This window comes from Carassius carassius, chromosome 33 (genome assembly GCF_963082965.1).
Source record: "Carassius carassius chromosome 33, fCarCar2.1, whole genome shotgun sequence".
In the NCBI taxonomy this organism is placed as follows: Eukaryota; Metazoa; Chordata; class Actinopteri; order Cypriniformes; family Cyprinidae; genus Carassius; species Carassius carassius.
In genome coordinates, this window is record NC_081787.1 from 23,061,189 (window position 1) to 23,078,090 (window position 16,902).

The 16,902-nt window shown below is 36.8% G+C and overlaps 1 protein-coding gene across 1 annotated transcript in view; it reads right to left on the reverse strand.

Annotated features, from left to right (window-relative positions):
• The window catches only part of LOC132114002 (AF4/FMR2 family member 2-like), a 216,862-nt gene that overhangs the window by 60,130 nt on the left and 139,830 nt on the right, over positions 1-16,902 (reverse strand). Inside the window, exons 8-9 of the mRNA XM_059522111.1 lie at positions 11,718-11,769; positions 8,200-8,237 (exon numbers count right to left, since the gene is read on the reverse strand). Of these exons, the coding sequence (XP_059378094.1) occupies positions 8,200-8,237; positions 11,718-11,769 (90 nt within the window). The remainder of the gene's footprint in view (positions 1-8,199; positions 8,238-11,717; positions 11,770-16,902) is intronic.

Here is a 16,902-nt window from a genome sequence, read left to right on the forward strand (position 1 = left end):
CAGTTCAAAAGCCAGCATCTCTGATGGTATGGGGGTGCATAAGTGCATACGGTATGGGCAGCTTGCATGTTTTGGAAGGCTCTGTGAATGCTGAAAGGTATATAAAGGTTTTAGAGCAACATATGCTTCCCTCCAAACAACGTCTATTTCAGGGAAGGCCTTGTTTATTTCAGCAGGACAATGCAAAACCACATACTGCAGCTATAACAACAGCATGGCTTCATCGTAGAAGAGTCCGGGTGCTAACCTGGCCGGCCTGCAGTCCAGATCTTTCACCTATAGAGAAAATTTGGCGCATCATTAAACGAAAAATACGTCAAAGACGACCACAAACTCTTCAGCAGCTGGAAATCTATATAAGGCAAGAATGGGACCAAATTCCAACAGCAAAGGAAAGATGCTACTACATGGTAAACATGCCCCGTCCCAACTATTTTGAGACCTGTAGCAGAAATCAAAATTGAAATGAGCTCATTTTGTGCATACAATTGTAAACTTTCTCAGTTTAAACATTTGCTATGTTATCTATGTTCTATTGTGAATAAAATATTGGCTCATGTGATTTGAAATTCTTTTAGTTTTCATTTTATTAAAAGTTAAAAACCGTCCCAACTTTTCCGGAATTCGGGTTGTACAAAACAGATATAGCTTATTCCTAGTGGGTTACTTAAATTTGAATACTAACTGAAATCAATGAATCAATCAATCAATAAATCAATCAATCAATCAATCAATCAATCAATCAATCAACCAATCAACCAATCCACCAATCAATCAATCAATCAATTAATCATTTAATTAATTTATCAATCAATCAAATCAAATAACAAACCAACCAACAGATCCATCCATCCATCCATTCATCTATATATAGAGCAGCAAATCGGTATATTATAATAATTTCAGAAGGAGCATGTGACACTGAAGACTGGAGTAATGACGCTGAAAATTCAACATTAAATAAAAGTAAAACATTTCATTTAAAATATATTCAAATAGAAAATAAGTTATTTTAAATTGCAAAAATATTTCACAATATTATCAAATAAATGCAGCTTTAATGAGGACAAGAGACTTATTTTTAAAACATTCTGAGAAAAAAAATATATATTCTGACTGACCCCAAACTGTTGTGGATGTGACGCTGCCTTAAAATTTGGCCGTTAGTTATATATCGTAGAAGATTTTATTTTGTAAACTTTAGCATAAATATATGTTTTGGAACAGCCTCCGTGCCACTTTGTTATGTGCTTTCCAGAACCTGTTCTGCAGCGTCTTGAAATACAGGGGCCATTTATTGCCGTAAGACATTAAAACATATTGTTTTGAACGAGCAGCGATGATGGCGATATGGCAGCTGATATGATACATAGCATAGTGTGCCGAGGAGACATGAATAATGATAGAGGAGAAAATAGAAGGAAAACAGTGGGGAGCTTTGCTTTTTTTCCCCTTTGTCTCCATCTGCCTCTCTTTTTTCTGCCGGCCAGAGAAGCGCCTGATGTATTTGCTGCTTGGCTGCTCTCAGAGATTGCTATCAGACAAGACTCGTCTGTGGAGGTAAACTCAATACGCATATTTTCCCTTCCCTTTCAAGCCCTCTGATTTGCCGTGTGTGAATTTTTAGAGCTCTAATAGTGTGTGATTTGAAAGTGTGACCGTTCGCTTTGGCCTTCCAGAGATGCAATACAAATGTAATGCAAGATGAACCAATCAATAGAGGTGTAATGTTGAAGCCAGGACCTCGGTTTGTAGACGTGTTTTCAATAATAAGAGTGAACGCCAATCCAATCACCGTTTGCCCGCAATCGTACGCGGAAAATGAATGTTGATGTTTCTGGCAAATTCGAAGCGTCCAGATGGTGTTTTGAGGAACGTTTCAAGTCGCTCCACTGCAACATGACTTAATAATCAGTTTGACTGACATGATATCACTGCACGAGCTACTGATTTAAAAACTAGTTGTCAGCTATCTATAACATTTCAATTCTCACTTCATGTACCCTGTCAACACAACATTATGAGGAATAGCAGATGGTGTTTTACTGGAAGTGTAACACTTTCCTTGGGATACTTTACTGTCTCTAAATCACTTCATGCAAAGTACGGTTTATTAAAATTTTGCATTATGTTAGAGGTCAATGGCACAAATGCAACTACACAGGGACACAGGTTCGAACCAAGTCTGCACAGAGTCCCGGATTGTATGTGATGCTGTATACCTGGCGAAATATGTCAGCTGCTAATAAATTAGCTTTATTATTTATATTGCAGCAGATAAATATGTGGGGTCATGAATGGGCAGGACTGCTGCATGATATTTACAGCTGAGAATGAGGAAAAAATACAGAGCGGGTCCCAAACTATCAAGATAAGGATGAATTTAATGAATAAGGGATGTTTTTCAAGCATGATTGTAATTATTTCATGTAGAATGGAAGTGATGTATCTTGTGAATGTGGCTCATCCAATCCAAATTTAGAGTCAGAACAATCCATTTTACAATCTATTTTATATGGATGCAATATTTTGTCGTTAGGGTAATTTTACGGTAATTTTTTGATTAATTATTAATAATTTACAGTAACATCATTAAATCACTAATGCAATTAATCACCCAAACCTACTGGTATAAAATATAGAAATTAAAATTGAAAAAGCATTTTGTTTTATTAATTTATTAAATGTTATTATTTTTAGGATTCTTTTTATCTCAGCCCTGCAATAAAAAATGTGTTGCTTATGGTGCATGATGCCGAAAAACTCATTTACATCTAGCTAGAAAGGTCAATAATGCAATATAGTTAACTAAAACAAACAAACAAACAAACAAATAATTAATACATAAATACTTGATTATTTATTTAACCAACCAAAATAAAATATGTTATTGGTAATAAAAATAAGGCTAAAATATATTTTATAAAATATTTTATGAAAAAAAAAAACTAATTGGAATAAATAAGTTTAAGTTGAAGTACTAAAATTATTAAAAATAAAAATTTAAATAAAAATTGATGTAAGAATTATATAGAAATATCACAAATGGGAAATGCACAAAACAAATAAAATGACAAAACTTAATAAAATCTGGAATAAAAATAAAAGCTTATTAAAATATTAATAATAATAATATTAATAATAATAATAATAATAAAATCAGCAAATGATACCACAAAAATGAAATAAAATAATAATCCTAATAATTAAAAAATATATATACTATGTATAAAAGTCATTGTGCTTCCAGCTGTTTCTTTAAATAGCAAAAATAGCAAATAGGTGGTCTCTTGTTGTTTGGAACCATACATAAGAAATCATGCTTGATCTACAAGACAGCCAACCTCATATGTCAGAGGCAGGAGCAGTGTCAAATCCTCCCATACTGTCTCACGCTGCTGCTGTGAGTCCCCCGTTCTCCAACGCTTTGACCTGCGAGGGGAGTGAGAGCTGTCCAAACAGACAGGAGGAGTCGGGTGAACAGCGTGGCTGTGTTTGAGAGGTCAGATATCCAGCACAGAGGCTAACATCAGACTTCGGCTCCAGGGAAAAACAAGACCTTTAGATAACTGTAGCCTTACAGAGAAACATAACATGTGATAAGCTGTGGGAAGACAGAAAAAAAGGGTGCAAAGATGGAAAGAAAAGAGGGAGACTAAGCACAGGAGACTGGAGGATTCTCTAAATGAAGGGTGAGGAAATCATTTTCTGGAATATGGGATTCGGATCAAAGTGTGTCTACAGCAGTAGACTAAACATCGGATAAACCGCGAGTCCAACCTCGAGTACAACGAAATACAAGTAACAAAGAGACAAACTCCTCAAGTGAGCCTCCTAAATCAAACTGGCAGTTATTGAGCTGGGTTACTATTTTTAAAAAGCATTTTCAGAGGCATTCCAGGCCAGTAAGTTTATCAAAGGCAAGCTGGTATTAAGTTGCACAGAGAATATTCTCTTCCAACACATAGCCAAACACCACAATGATTCTGCAAAGCTCTCTGATGATAATTATACACACACACACACACACACACACACACACACACACACACACACACACACACACACACACACACACACATATATATATATATATATATATATATATATATATATATATATATATATATATATATATATATATATATATATATATATACAGTCGTGGCCAAAAGTTTAGAGAATTACATAAATATTAGTTTTCAAAAAGTTTGCTGCTAAACTGCTTTTAGATCTTTGTTTCAGTTGTTTCTGTGATGTACTGAAATATAATTACAAGCACTTCATATGTTTCAAAGGCTTTTATCGACAATTACATGACATTTATGCAAAGAGTCGGTGTTTGCAGTGTTGGCTTTTCAGGACCTCTGCAATTCGACTGGGCATGCTCTCAATCAACTTCTGGGCCAAATCCTGACTGATAGCAACCCATTCTTTCATAATCACTTCTCGAAGTTTGTCAGAATTAGTGGGTTTTTGTTTGTCCACCCACCTCTTGAGGATTGACCACAAGTTCTCAATGGGATTAAGATCTGGGGAGTTTCCAGGCCATGGACCCAAAATTTCAACATTCTGGTCCCGAGCCACTTAGTTATCACTTTTGCCTTATGGCACGGTGCTCCATCGTGCTGGAAAATGCATTGTTCTTCACCAAACTGTTGTTGGATTGTTGGAAGAAGTTGCTGTTGGAGGGTGTTTTGGTACCATTCTTTATTCATGGCTGTGTTTTTGGGCAGAATTGTGAGTGAGCCCACTCCCTTGGATGAGAAGCAACCCCACACATGAATGGTGTCAGGATGCTTTACTGTTGGCATGACACAGGACTGATGGTAGCGCTCACCTTTTCTTCTCCGGACAAGCCTTTTTCCAGATGCCCCAAACAATCGGAAAAGGGCTTAACCAGAGAATATGACTTTGCCCCAGTCCTCAGCAGTCCGTTCACTATACTTTCTGCAGAAGATCAATCTGTCCCTGATGTTTTTTTTGGAGAGAAGTGGCTTCTTTGCTGCCCTTCTTGACACCAGGCCATCTTCCAAAAGTCTTGGCCTCACTGTGCGTGCAGATGTGCTCACACCTGCCTGCTGCCATTCCTGAGCAAGCTCTGCACTGGTGGCACTCCGATCCAGCAGCTGAATCCTCTTTAGGAGACCATCCTGGCGCTTGCTGGACTTTCTTGGACGCCCTGGAGCGTTATTTACAAGAATTGAACCTCTTTCCTTGAAGTTCTTGATGATCCTATAAATTGTTGATTTAGGTGCAATTTTAGTAGCCACAATATCCTTGCCTGGTGAAGCCATTTTTATGCAACGCAATGATGGCTGCACGCGTTTCTTTGCAGGTCACCATGGTTAACAATGGAAGAACAAAGATTTCAAGCATCACCCTCCTTTTAACATGTCAAGTCTGCCATTCTAACCCAATCAGCCTGACATAATGATCTCCAGCCTTGTGCTCGTCAACATTCTCACCTGAGTTAACAAGACGATTACTGAAATGATCTCAGCAGGTCCTTTAATGACAGCAATGAAATGCAGTGGAAAGGTTTTTTTGGGATTAAGTTAATTTTCATGGCAAAGAAGGACTATGCAATTCATCTGATCACTCTTCATAACATTCTGGAGTATATGCAAATTGCTATTATAAAAACTTAAGCAGCAACTATATATATATATATATACAGTATACACACACACTCACACACACACACACATACAACTGTGTTTTCGTGATAACATTTTGCAATAAGGTATTGTTTGTAAATTAGACTGATATTGACTTCATGTTAACTTTAAAATGTTTTTAAACATCAGTTCAAGAACCAATCAGAGAGCAAAAAAAAAAAAACCACGTCAACCAAGAGCAAATGCCAAATTACACAGGCGATTTTTGTTGTCGCATAAAACATTTTCAAGTATGTATCATGTCTTAAGTGTCATTTTAAAGCAGACTTGGTGTATCATGCACCACTTTTGATGACATAACAACTGAAAGGTGTGACTGTCAGCAAGCCACTTCAGTGAAAAGACTCCTAGAGTGAGATGTGGCCTGAGAAAATAATTAGACACACAGAATGGCCAGTCATTTTCACAGTCTGTCTGGCTATTTGAAGCTCAGAGTGGCTGCCTCTGGATTAGCTCTTGCTTCCAGGCCTTCCCAGCTCGAGGGCCAGAAGTCTCACGGCCGTGTGAAAGCCAGGCAGGCAGTCACGCAGGCAGTTTGCTGTGCTGTGGAGCCCAGGGCTGAACCGTAAGGGATGTTTTAATGGGCACATTTCATTGTTAGGAGTGTGGCTGCTGAAATTGGGCCAAACCTACATGAACATCACAGGGCCTGGCAGACGTCTCACAAATGTCTCAGTTCCATGATAATTAAAGCACAACAGGCTGTTCCAATGGCAGTATTTTTCAAGCTATGCTTTGTGGACAAGGCTACTGTTCAAAAGTTTGGGAACGGTAAATGTTGTTGAATAAATGTTTATGCTTGCCAAATGTGCTTTATTTGAATAAAAAATGCTGTAAAAACATTATTATTATGAAATATGATCAACATAATTACATTATTATTTATTATACAATAAATTAAGTGTTTTATATATGCATAAATATTTTAAAATGTAACGTATTCCTGTGATGGCAACGCAAAATTTTCAGCAGCATTATTACTCTTCTTTTTTGAGGATTTGTATTTTCAGAAATCACTCTAACATGCTGAACTGCTGCTCAAGAAACACTTCATATCACAACCAATGCAAAAAAAATTGTGGTGTTATTTTTGTGGAAACCGTCTGATGAACAGAAAGTTAAAAATAATTACTTGAAATAGAAATCTTTTGTAGCTATGTAATTATCTTTACTGTCGCTTTTGATTGATTGAATACATCCTAGCTGAACAGAAGCATTTAAGAAATTGTACACTTGACCAATACTATACTATTTACAAATGTGTATACATAGTTATACATATACATACATTTATATATATATATATATATATATATATATGGACATACAAAATCCACTGAATAAAAAAGGTAAAGAGGAACAAAGTGCACTTAAGCAGTATTACTGTAACCTAGCTAAACCACCACCCACAATCCCCCACTCTCCTCCTCTCACCTCACTAACTGCAGCTGGGACGCACCTCTGCCCCTCTCTCGGTGCCTAGAGCCTTTGGCTGTCAACCCCACACCTACTACAGCGCAGCACAAACGCTTCCAGCGCCTCCAGTCCCAGATTCCCACTGCGGGAAGACGGCTGTAGGCCATGCTTTCTCTCTGTCTCCTTAATGAGGCCCCATTTGCACCTCCTGTTCCCAATCCCAAGCCATCAGGACCACCACTACAGATAAAATGCTGATGGAAATAAATGCAGGAGCACTGTAATGCTATGGAAGTGTGTCCTTGACTAAAGCGGACGGATATAATCCTGGGAGAACATGGGAATCCAAATAATTAGAAGATCTGCTTTAAAAACAGCATTGGGCTTTTGGAAGCCAACAACAAAAAAAACAAAACAGGCATGAGATATTATATGTCTCTTCTTACAAAGTACAATAAACATACAGTACATAATTTGGTATAGACTACCTGTCAAAATGTCAAAATAATTTAAATAATTAATATATTATATATAATTAATTAGTTGAAAATGTATTACATTTTTTCTTGCTTTTTTTTTGGAAACTGTGATAAACTATCTTTTAAAAAATATATACTTTTATTCAGAAAGGATTCATTAAGGATATCAAAGGTATTTATAATATTACAAGAAAAAGTGAAGAAAATAAGAACAATTATTAATATTATTATTATATTAGAATGATTTCTGAAGGATCATGTGACACTGAAGACTGGAGTAATGATGCAGAAAATTAAAATGCTGATTTTAAATATTCCAAACTTTTTTCTCTCTCTCTATTTTTGATCAAATAACTGCATCTTTGAGCATAACCATAAGACACTTCTCTCAAAAACATAAAAAAAAAAAAAAAAAATCCCAAAGTTTGACCTGTAGAATATTTCTGAGCATGGGAAAAGTTTGATTCGGTACTAAATGATGTAAAGTGTTATGTCATCCGCATCAGCATCCACAGCACTTTATGCAAGCGATTACTTCCTGAGCTCCGTCTCTACAAATAACCTGCTGTTTACCCAGCAGCAGCACAGAATAAGAAATGAATTGGACTTGATTAGTCACTTACTTGAGAGGAGCGCTCCTGGGCTTGGGCTTCTCAGCGGCCTGTGAATAAGACAACAGCCCATTAGAATAAAGGTTGATAGCATGCAGAGAAAGAAACAGAACAGAAAACATTCAAACACAGGAAAATAGGCAGATCACAATGTCTGAGTGTTTGCTGGTTTCCCCTTATGTGAGATGTGATAGTACTTAGAGAGAACAGTTAAGCATGACCAGAAACAGTAGATCAGTGTTGCTTGAGGAAATTTATATTGATTTTCTAGGATGGAGATTCTATTCAGGCAGGGCATTTGTAAATTCCTGTGAGTTCACAGCAATTTTCAGTAATTTATGTTGCTCATGAGATTCTATAGTGTTTTCTAGGGCTTTCTAAGCAGTAGAAAAACAAATACAGTCAATTAACTATTATTACCTCTGACAACCCATATAGCATATATATAGCATATATAGATGGATCTCATAAAAACATGAAGTTAAACATTAAAAGGTCTGTTTAGTACTAATTAGGATTGTAATGGATGCCAAAAATGTTTCCAAATGGTCATTTTCATGTGATTCTTAACAAAAAACACAACGAAACGAAACGAAACGAAACTAAACGAAACGAAACAAAACAAAACAAAACAAGATAATTTATTCATTTACTTAGTGAAATATGACCCAGGAATGTTCTTGACAGTGTCAGTCAATTAATAAAACCATAGTACAGTGATGATTTTGGACGATAAGAACTGGTATTTTGAATTAACATTCATGTATTAAGCTATTTACCTAGTGTATTTGAAGCAAAAAAAAAATAAAAATAAATTTACAAAACAAACAAACCATATATACAGTATTTGTCAGTGAATTCTGTGATTTAAACTTTTCGAGCATGACATATGTTGATGAATTAACATTCAGCAGATTACAGGTAAAGCAGTCAACAAAATTTAAGCATTGACTATGAATTACAATTTCATTTGACTTGGAAAAATGATACAACGTAAGGCCTATCAAAGAAATCGTCTACTGATCAACACTAAGTGCCCTAGACTGATATAAAAACAATCTCTTCACTCAATGAGATTCATTTCCTGAGCTAATCTGCACGTTCCTCTAGGACAGCATGCTGTTTATTAGGTCTGAGCCGCATGTTTGTCACAGTGACTCCTTCTGCTGTAGTAAATGCATCACAGAGTGCTTTACTGGCCCATAAGTGCCACTTTCAGAATCAAATCTCTCAAGGTAAATAGGGATATATTGAGATATCCAGCACTACAGATGGGAACTACCTGGGCAGCTGCAGAAGCAGAGACGCGGGTTTTGGGTTTAATACTGCGGCCATTGATCTGTGTACAGTCCATTTATCATTCAGGGAGGGAGCCAGTGATCTTCACAGTGTATTAGATGAAACAACTCAGATCATCTGTCACAGGCCCTCTTATTGCTGTTTCCCTCTCAGTGGGGAATTTGGGCTCATTCCAGGCTGCTCGCAGATTGATGTTGCTAGGCAACATGGTTGGGGGCCGTTGCTGCTGGCGGTGGCGTGCGTAGGTAAACCCACACGCGGCCAGGGACATATAAATGTTCGCATACACACACGAACACGTGCTAGTGAACTCTAAAGAATGTCAGGTCGCACCCATCACGAGTGTAATGATTATTTGTGCATTTGCTTTAAGGGTATGTTAGAGACAGGAGGAGGAGGGGGGGGGGTTTAGGGGGGCATGTGAGAGTGGCCATCTCTATTGTGTTTTGGATCACATTAGCTTTCCCAAAAAGCCAGTGTGACGGAATGGTTTAGCACAGCGCCTGTTGAAATCAACACAGGGCCAAAAGCAATTCAAACATGATCAATGTGTGCTATGTCAGACTTTAAATATTCAATTCTCAACAGTAACGAGGAAAAAAGACGCTTTACGGCAAAACAAAAACATCAGTGTAGTCTGAATGATCTAAAGCAATGAAAAATCTGTTAAGGTGTATGTTATGTAGAAACATGTTACATAATCTTAACACAAAACCATGTAAATGTTCACCTGGAAATGAATATTTTGTTATCATTTATTCATTGGTATCCAAAAAGATTGACTTCCGTAGTTTTTTTTTTTTTTTTTTTACAGGTTTGAATTACACCATGGTGAGTAAATGATGACACAGTTTTCAGTTTATTTGGTGAGCCACACGCAGGCCTTGATCAGCTTTTTTATTTATATTTAGGTGAAAAACATGCCAGTTTAATGGTCAAATGTTATTTTATATAAATGTACATTTTTGTTATATGTAGGTATACATATGTAGTAGTAGTACTTTGTACAGTGGTATTTATTTTGTATTATGGGTTTAGAATCTTCCTTGCGGGGCTCGGTTCATTCGTGAGATAATCCTGATAATCGTGAGATAATAATAAAAATAATAATAATAAAAAATTACCCAGGATTTTACACATTTAATGAAAAGTTGCTTTGCTTGTTGAACCCAAACAGCTCAAACCCCATTATTTAGTGAGCCATAAAAAATTAAGCCCTTTTGTACATCCATTTACTACCACCCTTTTCGATTTGAAGGTTGAGAAAAGACATTTGATTATTAAAAAGTAAACTGAGACATAATTAACAATCTTTGCTGTATTATATTCAAGTATTCAAGGGCATTGTCTGACAATGTATTATTATTGAGTTATTACAAATGCTGACTTGATTTTCATTTTGTAGAAAAAATGTATATAGACAACTGCTGTATATTTGGCCCATATGCATATGCCACAAACCTTCAATTGTATTTAATCGGAAATATGCCTTTTAATTGGTGTCGTTAATATGGTAAAATGCCCTAAAACCTCTGGGCTGTTGTAGGGCAAAGTACTCCTCAAGCTGAAAGTGTTGCCATTTAATTAATGCAATACATGTAGGATGTGAAATTTCAAGGCTAATGCTCTTGTCTCCTTTTACATAAGGTATTTTTACATTTTTTATTTTATGTATTTAGGCTTTAATGGCAATGACTAGGGAGAACTTAAGGGTTAATGTGGCCACTTTGAGAAAGAGGCTAAATTATATATGCCACTAAAACTCAGCTCTCTCTCTCTCTATTTCTCTCTCACACACGCGCACACACAGAAATGGAAAGATGGAGGAGAAGCTGTTTGCGTTTGTGCCGTAAACAAACAGCTCTGTTTCTCATTCATTTTTGTTTTTATTTACATATTTATTCTATTCTATTCTATTCTATTCTATTCTATTCTATTCTTTGGTTTATTAAGTTAGTCTTTTGCCTCCAATATGTATTTAGCGGCAAGAAAAAATATTTGCTGTCAACAACGATGTTACTAGCAGCCAGTAATGAGAATGCCCAATAACGATAATAATAATAATAATAATAATACACACACACACGCACACACACACACACACACACACACACACACACACAAATATATGGAAGATCATTGTATTGATAATCCAGCGTTTGCTGGACTCAAGCTCAAACTATATTCTGTCAGACTGTCCAAAGCTTCCTCTGTCTGACTGCATCAGTTACCTGTTCAGTGTCCTCTTCATCACTGCTGATTTTCAGGTCATCCTCAAGCATTCTGCAAAAATAAACACAACCAAGTTTTAATGACATAGCAATCAAGTATGGAGTATTCATTATATATATATATATAGCAGTGACATCATCCAGAGAGGTTGCTAACCCACATGTCTGTACTGTATCAACACTCTTTTAAGGCCTGATTGCCAGCAGAACACACCACAGCCATGAAATAAAGACAAACTGTTCCCCTAAAACAATAACAAGCCCTTTTTAAGAACTAAATGTGTTTATGCTTTAGTTTTCTATGACCTAAGCTGTCGTGCAGGAGCGTAGATTGAGAAGGACTTTGAACAAAACTACCAGTTATTACCCTGGTAATATCTAACAGATGCTGAGAAAGACCTACGGAGGAAACCAGGTGCTGAAAGTGCACTGCTTTTAAAAGAGCACTTTCTGCTAACAGACGATTTGCAGGTAGAGTTCATGCATATGTCTGTAGATCATACATTTTATAGAACAATATCTAGTTTGTAGACATAAAGCACAGTGAAATGCTTAGAACAGCAAATAATGAATATGAACAAAATAATAATAACAGTAAGAAATAATAGCAAAACCCGTAAACCAGCCTGACTGATTGTGAAAAGAAGGAAACTTAACTTAAACTTTTCAATAACCTTCAATAATGATTTGGGTCACACTTTAGTTTGGGGACCAATTCTCACTGTTACCGAACAGTTAACTACAACTTTTGCCTCAATAAACTCATAATTTGCTGCTTATTATTAGTTATTAAGGAAATTGTTAAGTTTAGTATAGGGTAGAATTAAGAGATCTTTAATATGGTCATGCGGAATAAGGCATTAATATGTGCTTTATAAGTAATAATTAAATAATGTATAAGTAAATAATAATAAAATATAATAATAAAGTAATAACAGCCAACATGTTAGTATTAATATTATGTGTATATATGTACACACACACACACACACACACACACACACACACACACACACACGCATACAGTATATATGATATGGCTTTAACAATGGCTTCTCTCAACTGTTTTTTATTTATTTATTTATATTTTTTCCAACATTATTCAAAATATCTTCATTGGTGTTCAAATGAAGAAAAAAACTCCTAAAGGATTCGAACAACATAAGGGTAAGTAAAATAATACCAGAAATTTCATTTTTGGGTGAACTGTCCCTTTAAGATGGAAGGAGTGTGACTTCATTCTGGTAGCTCTAGGAAAATGGGAACCCCACATGAGGAAAAATGCTTCTAGTTTTTTTTGCAAGAAGGTAAAACCCAGTCACACCGTGAACTCCAGAACGTTCCAGTAAACTTCAGTGATGTTTAGGTGTGGTGGTTTTCGACTTCAGTAATAAGATTCCAGTAATATGAGAACACCATAATGAAAAGGAAGATTTTTTATTCTTTCTTTGGAAAACGAGGGCGGTGGGAACTCCAGAACTTTCCACTAAGCTTCAATGATGTTTTGAACTGTCAAGTTATCCTTCATCACTACTGTATAAGTCTAGGCAAAACAATTATCAGATGAGTTGACTCACATGGGATGTCTGTGCTCTAACATGTTGTTCTCAGACAGTGCAAGCTGATGGCACCATCCTAATGTATAGCAAATCTGTCCAGATGTAGGAGGTAGATTAAAAGATTACCCGTTATGAAATAAACTATTCTATTACCTAGCCATTACTTTTCCCATCCACAGGTCCAGGGTTTATTCATACTGTATATATGGCTGGTAATTTATTGGTGAAAAAAGGACTTAGGGCACAAGATAAACAGATATAATGGCTAAAGCCTCAAATAGCTTTGACAGCAGCTTGAAAAAACTTTCAAAACTCTTCCACTGCACATGATGGACAAAGTCTGTCGCTAAACATATTCCTCTGAATAACAGCTCCATGGAGCAGGTAAGGTGTTGTTCAGGATGTCTAAGCACTTTAAATAGCCTTCATGATCAGGTCATTGATTCGTTTGGCTTTGCCTACATTGATTTTACTGCATCAGTACATACTTTATAAAAGCAAAGAAGTAGGTGGCTCTAGTAATATTCTCAACAAAGTGGTCTCACTCAAATATCTTTAATTGCTTAAAACACAGCATATTATTATGGGAATTAGTGTAAATGTCTAATGGTTTTCTTAGTTGTGGACGCTTGAGAGATTGCACAGACACTATTGGAAGAGAGCTAAACTGGATGATGACATCACTGAATCATCAATGAACTGACTTTAGCTGGAAAATGACTCCGTTATCCTCTTCTTGCATTATTGACGATCTATTTTCCTGTTTAACACTGTAAAGCTGCATTGACACAACCAGGATTGTAAAAAGCACTATACAAATAAAGGTGACTTGACTTAACTAACTGAACAGCTGGTTAATAAAGTGAAACTAAGGTCAAGAAAAACAAGTACCAGAGACAACCTCCATAAAATTTAGAACTGTAAGCACATGAGAAGAAAGAAAAAAAAGTCTGGTGTGTTTTGTCTCAGTGTCACCACTAATTGCCATACAGCTTCAATGGGTTTGAAGGACCCAAAATGCTATTAACCAAATTTGTTCCAGAATTCTGGTGTAGATTTCAGCTAAGTACTTCATTCTCCATGTTTCTGATGTTCCCCACAAAAGTTCATAATATGAGTTGAGGATGGAATTTAAAACCAACTCAAAACACATTTAAGCAACATATCAGACTCACAGTGACCTTAAAACAATTTGTTAAGCTGACAAATGATAAATGGTTATCTCAAAGACAATGCCCCATTTAAAAGAAGACACCTAAATCCACAAGCACTGGAAGCAGGCGATTAAAACTCTTAAGGTGTAATTTCAGACCAAGGTCAGATTGGTGTCTTTGTCACCCTTCTCGGCTTCAATGATATTCGGGCAGAGTGGATAGATGTTTTGGAGGACAGAGCAGACATTCTGTAGAGAGTGGGTCATGTAGTTTGCAGTAGCAGACTTGTGCCAAATCACTGCTTGGCTCTGAACTTTGGGGTCTCATGGGTCGGCTCTGGGCCGTATGCCACCTATGCTCCTAATTTTGAGAGTGGAACACTCACAGGTCATTACTAAAATATGGTGTGTTGCGCAGAGGGATCCTGCAAATTGTGAGGCACCTGCTACTTGTCTCCATAGCTGCCTGCCAGCTACCTGATTAATGCGAAATTCCAGGGAGATTCACGTACATTGACATAAATGACAATTATGATCACAGAAGCCTTGTGGCGATTTTCAGTTCAATTCCAACTTTGTGTAAAGCCAACAATATAAAAAAAACAAACAAACAAAAAAAAAAAAACTTAAAGGTGGAGTAAGTGATTTCTGGTAGCCAATGCTGATATTTCAAATCACCAAAACAAACATGCCCCTACCCCAAAACGGCCTCGCCCATATTTTGATAGCTCCGCCCTACACATATGTACGCAACCCAGGCAACGATTATGGTGGAATCTGCTGTATCAGCCAGCTGAGGGTATGATGTCATCAATAAGTGAAAGCAATGTGTGTTACTATGGTAATACAGGTTGAATGTGTTTTGGTAGTACTGTGTGTTTTAATGTAAATGGTTTAGCTCTGTGTGAAACAATGCAACCTCAGCATCCGATTGTAGGCCTTCCTGCTCCTTGAGTTCTCTGCAGTGCTGGAAAGCCAACCTGTCCTCCAACCAATACGCCCGTATAGGTCGTTTGTCCAAATCTCTGAAATACGACCCATCAGAGCGTATAATACAATTGCGCCCCTATTGGCAAAAGGTCGTTTTCATGTTAATGTTTTGTACTCTTTTATTTGCACTCTGATTTGCGTTTCGTGTAGCTCAGTTGGTAGATTATTGCACTATACATTGATAGGTAATCATGCTATCATGGGTTCGATCCCAGGGAACGGATGTGCACGAAAATGTATATGCTCAATAAATCATAATTTAGCATGATTTCTGTGAGGGTTAGGTTTAGGGGTGGGGTTAGGTGTGGTCATTCGAACGAATAAGCCACCTAGTAAAATATGTAGGAAATACTGTGAAATCGGTGTAAAAAGCCCACACATTGCATTTAAATAAACGTGCGTTTTGATTGGTAATTCATTCATTCACTCATTTCATGACGACAGACGCAACGCGATACTGTCATTATTTTTACGCCCTAGAGGGTGCTTAACTTTAAAATGTAAATATAGGTCGTAATAAGGTGCTTGCACAAACGACCTATATGGTCTTTTTTGTTGGAGGACAGGCTCTGGAAAGCTCAACCCATATTTACACGGGTCCTACTTTTTGTTTTATCTTAAGCTTACTTTTCTTCTGCAGATGTTTTCCTCTTTTGTTTTTTATTCTTTAAGAGTCATTACCTGAGAGAATAAGGGATCTTGTGGGTAACTTTGTTTCTGTCTGGTTGCTTATAACTTCAAATATTGAGACCTGAAGACTTATAAAGTCTTTCACATCCATTGCCATCCAAATATAGAGAGGACTGAGGTGTTTGAGGTTACATGGAATGATCAAGTTTTCACTATGCTGATCAGTCCAAACACTAGATCCAAATCAAAAACACCCAAACCTGCTAATTAAGATCTTCAGGATTACTAAAATCTTCCAGGCAAATCTTCCATCTGTTGTGTAACAAATTCTGCAGGACATTGGCTCTCTAGAAGCAGCAGTGGACACCACAGATATTAATGGATCAGGATGATTCTGAAATGGACAGTAATGGCCATACTGGTTTGTGAGTTGTTCAACTGTCTACAAATCATGATTCTGCTTCATTCCAGTATGGGTTGGACCAATATGGGTGAAATATAGAGTTTACCAGACCAACTTTCACTCTTCAGACATCTTTTTTGTTCACTCATCTATTTGGTGTCACAGCAAAGACGAACCCTTGCAGTTTTCTTGCAATATGTCTGGATTGGTCAAAATTAATCCTTGTTTTGTAAACATTGGCATATACTAGTTTTGCCCAGATTTGTTCCACAATTTTTCTGGATTAGGCAAAACTAGTTGCTGAAAGTCAGAACCTGCCTGCAGTTCTTCCTCAAAATCCATGCCCTGACCTTCTTCTTGACACAGTGACATCATTCATCAGGACAGCTTGTCACTTAAATACAGTGCACTGATCCAGTTCTCCTGGTTCAGACTTTGCCATTTCACTGA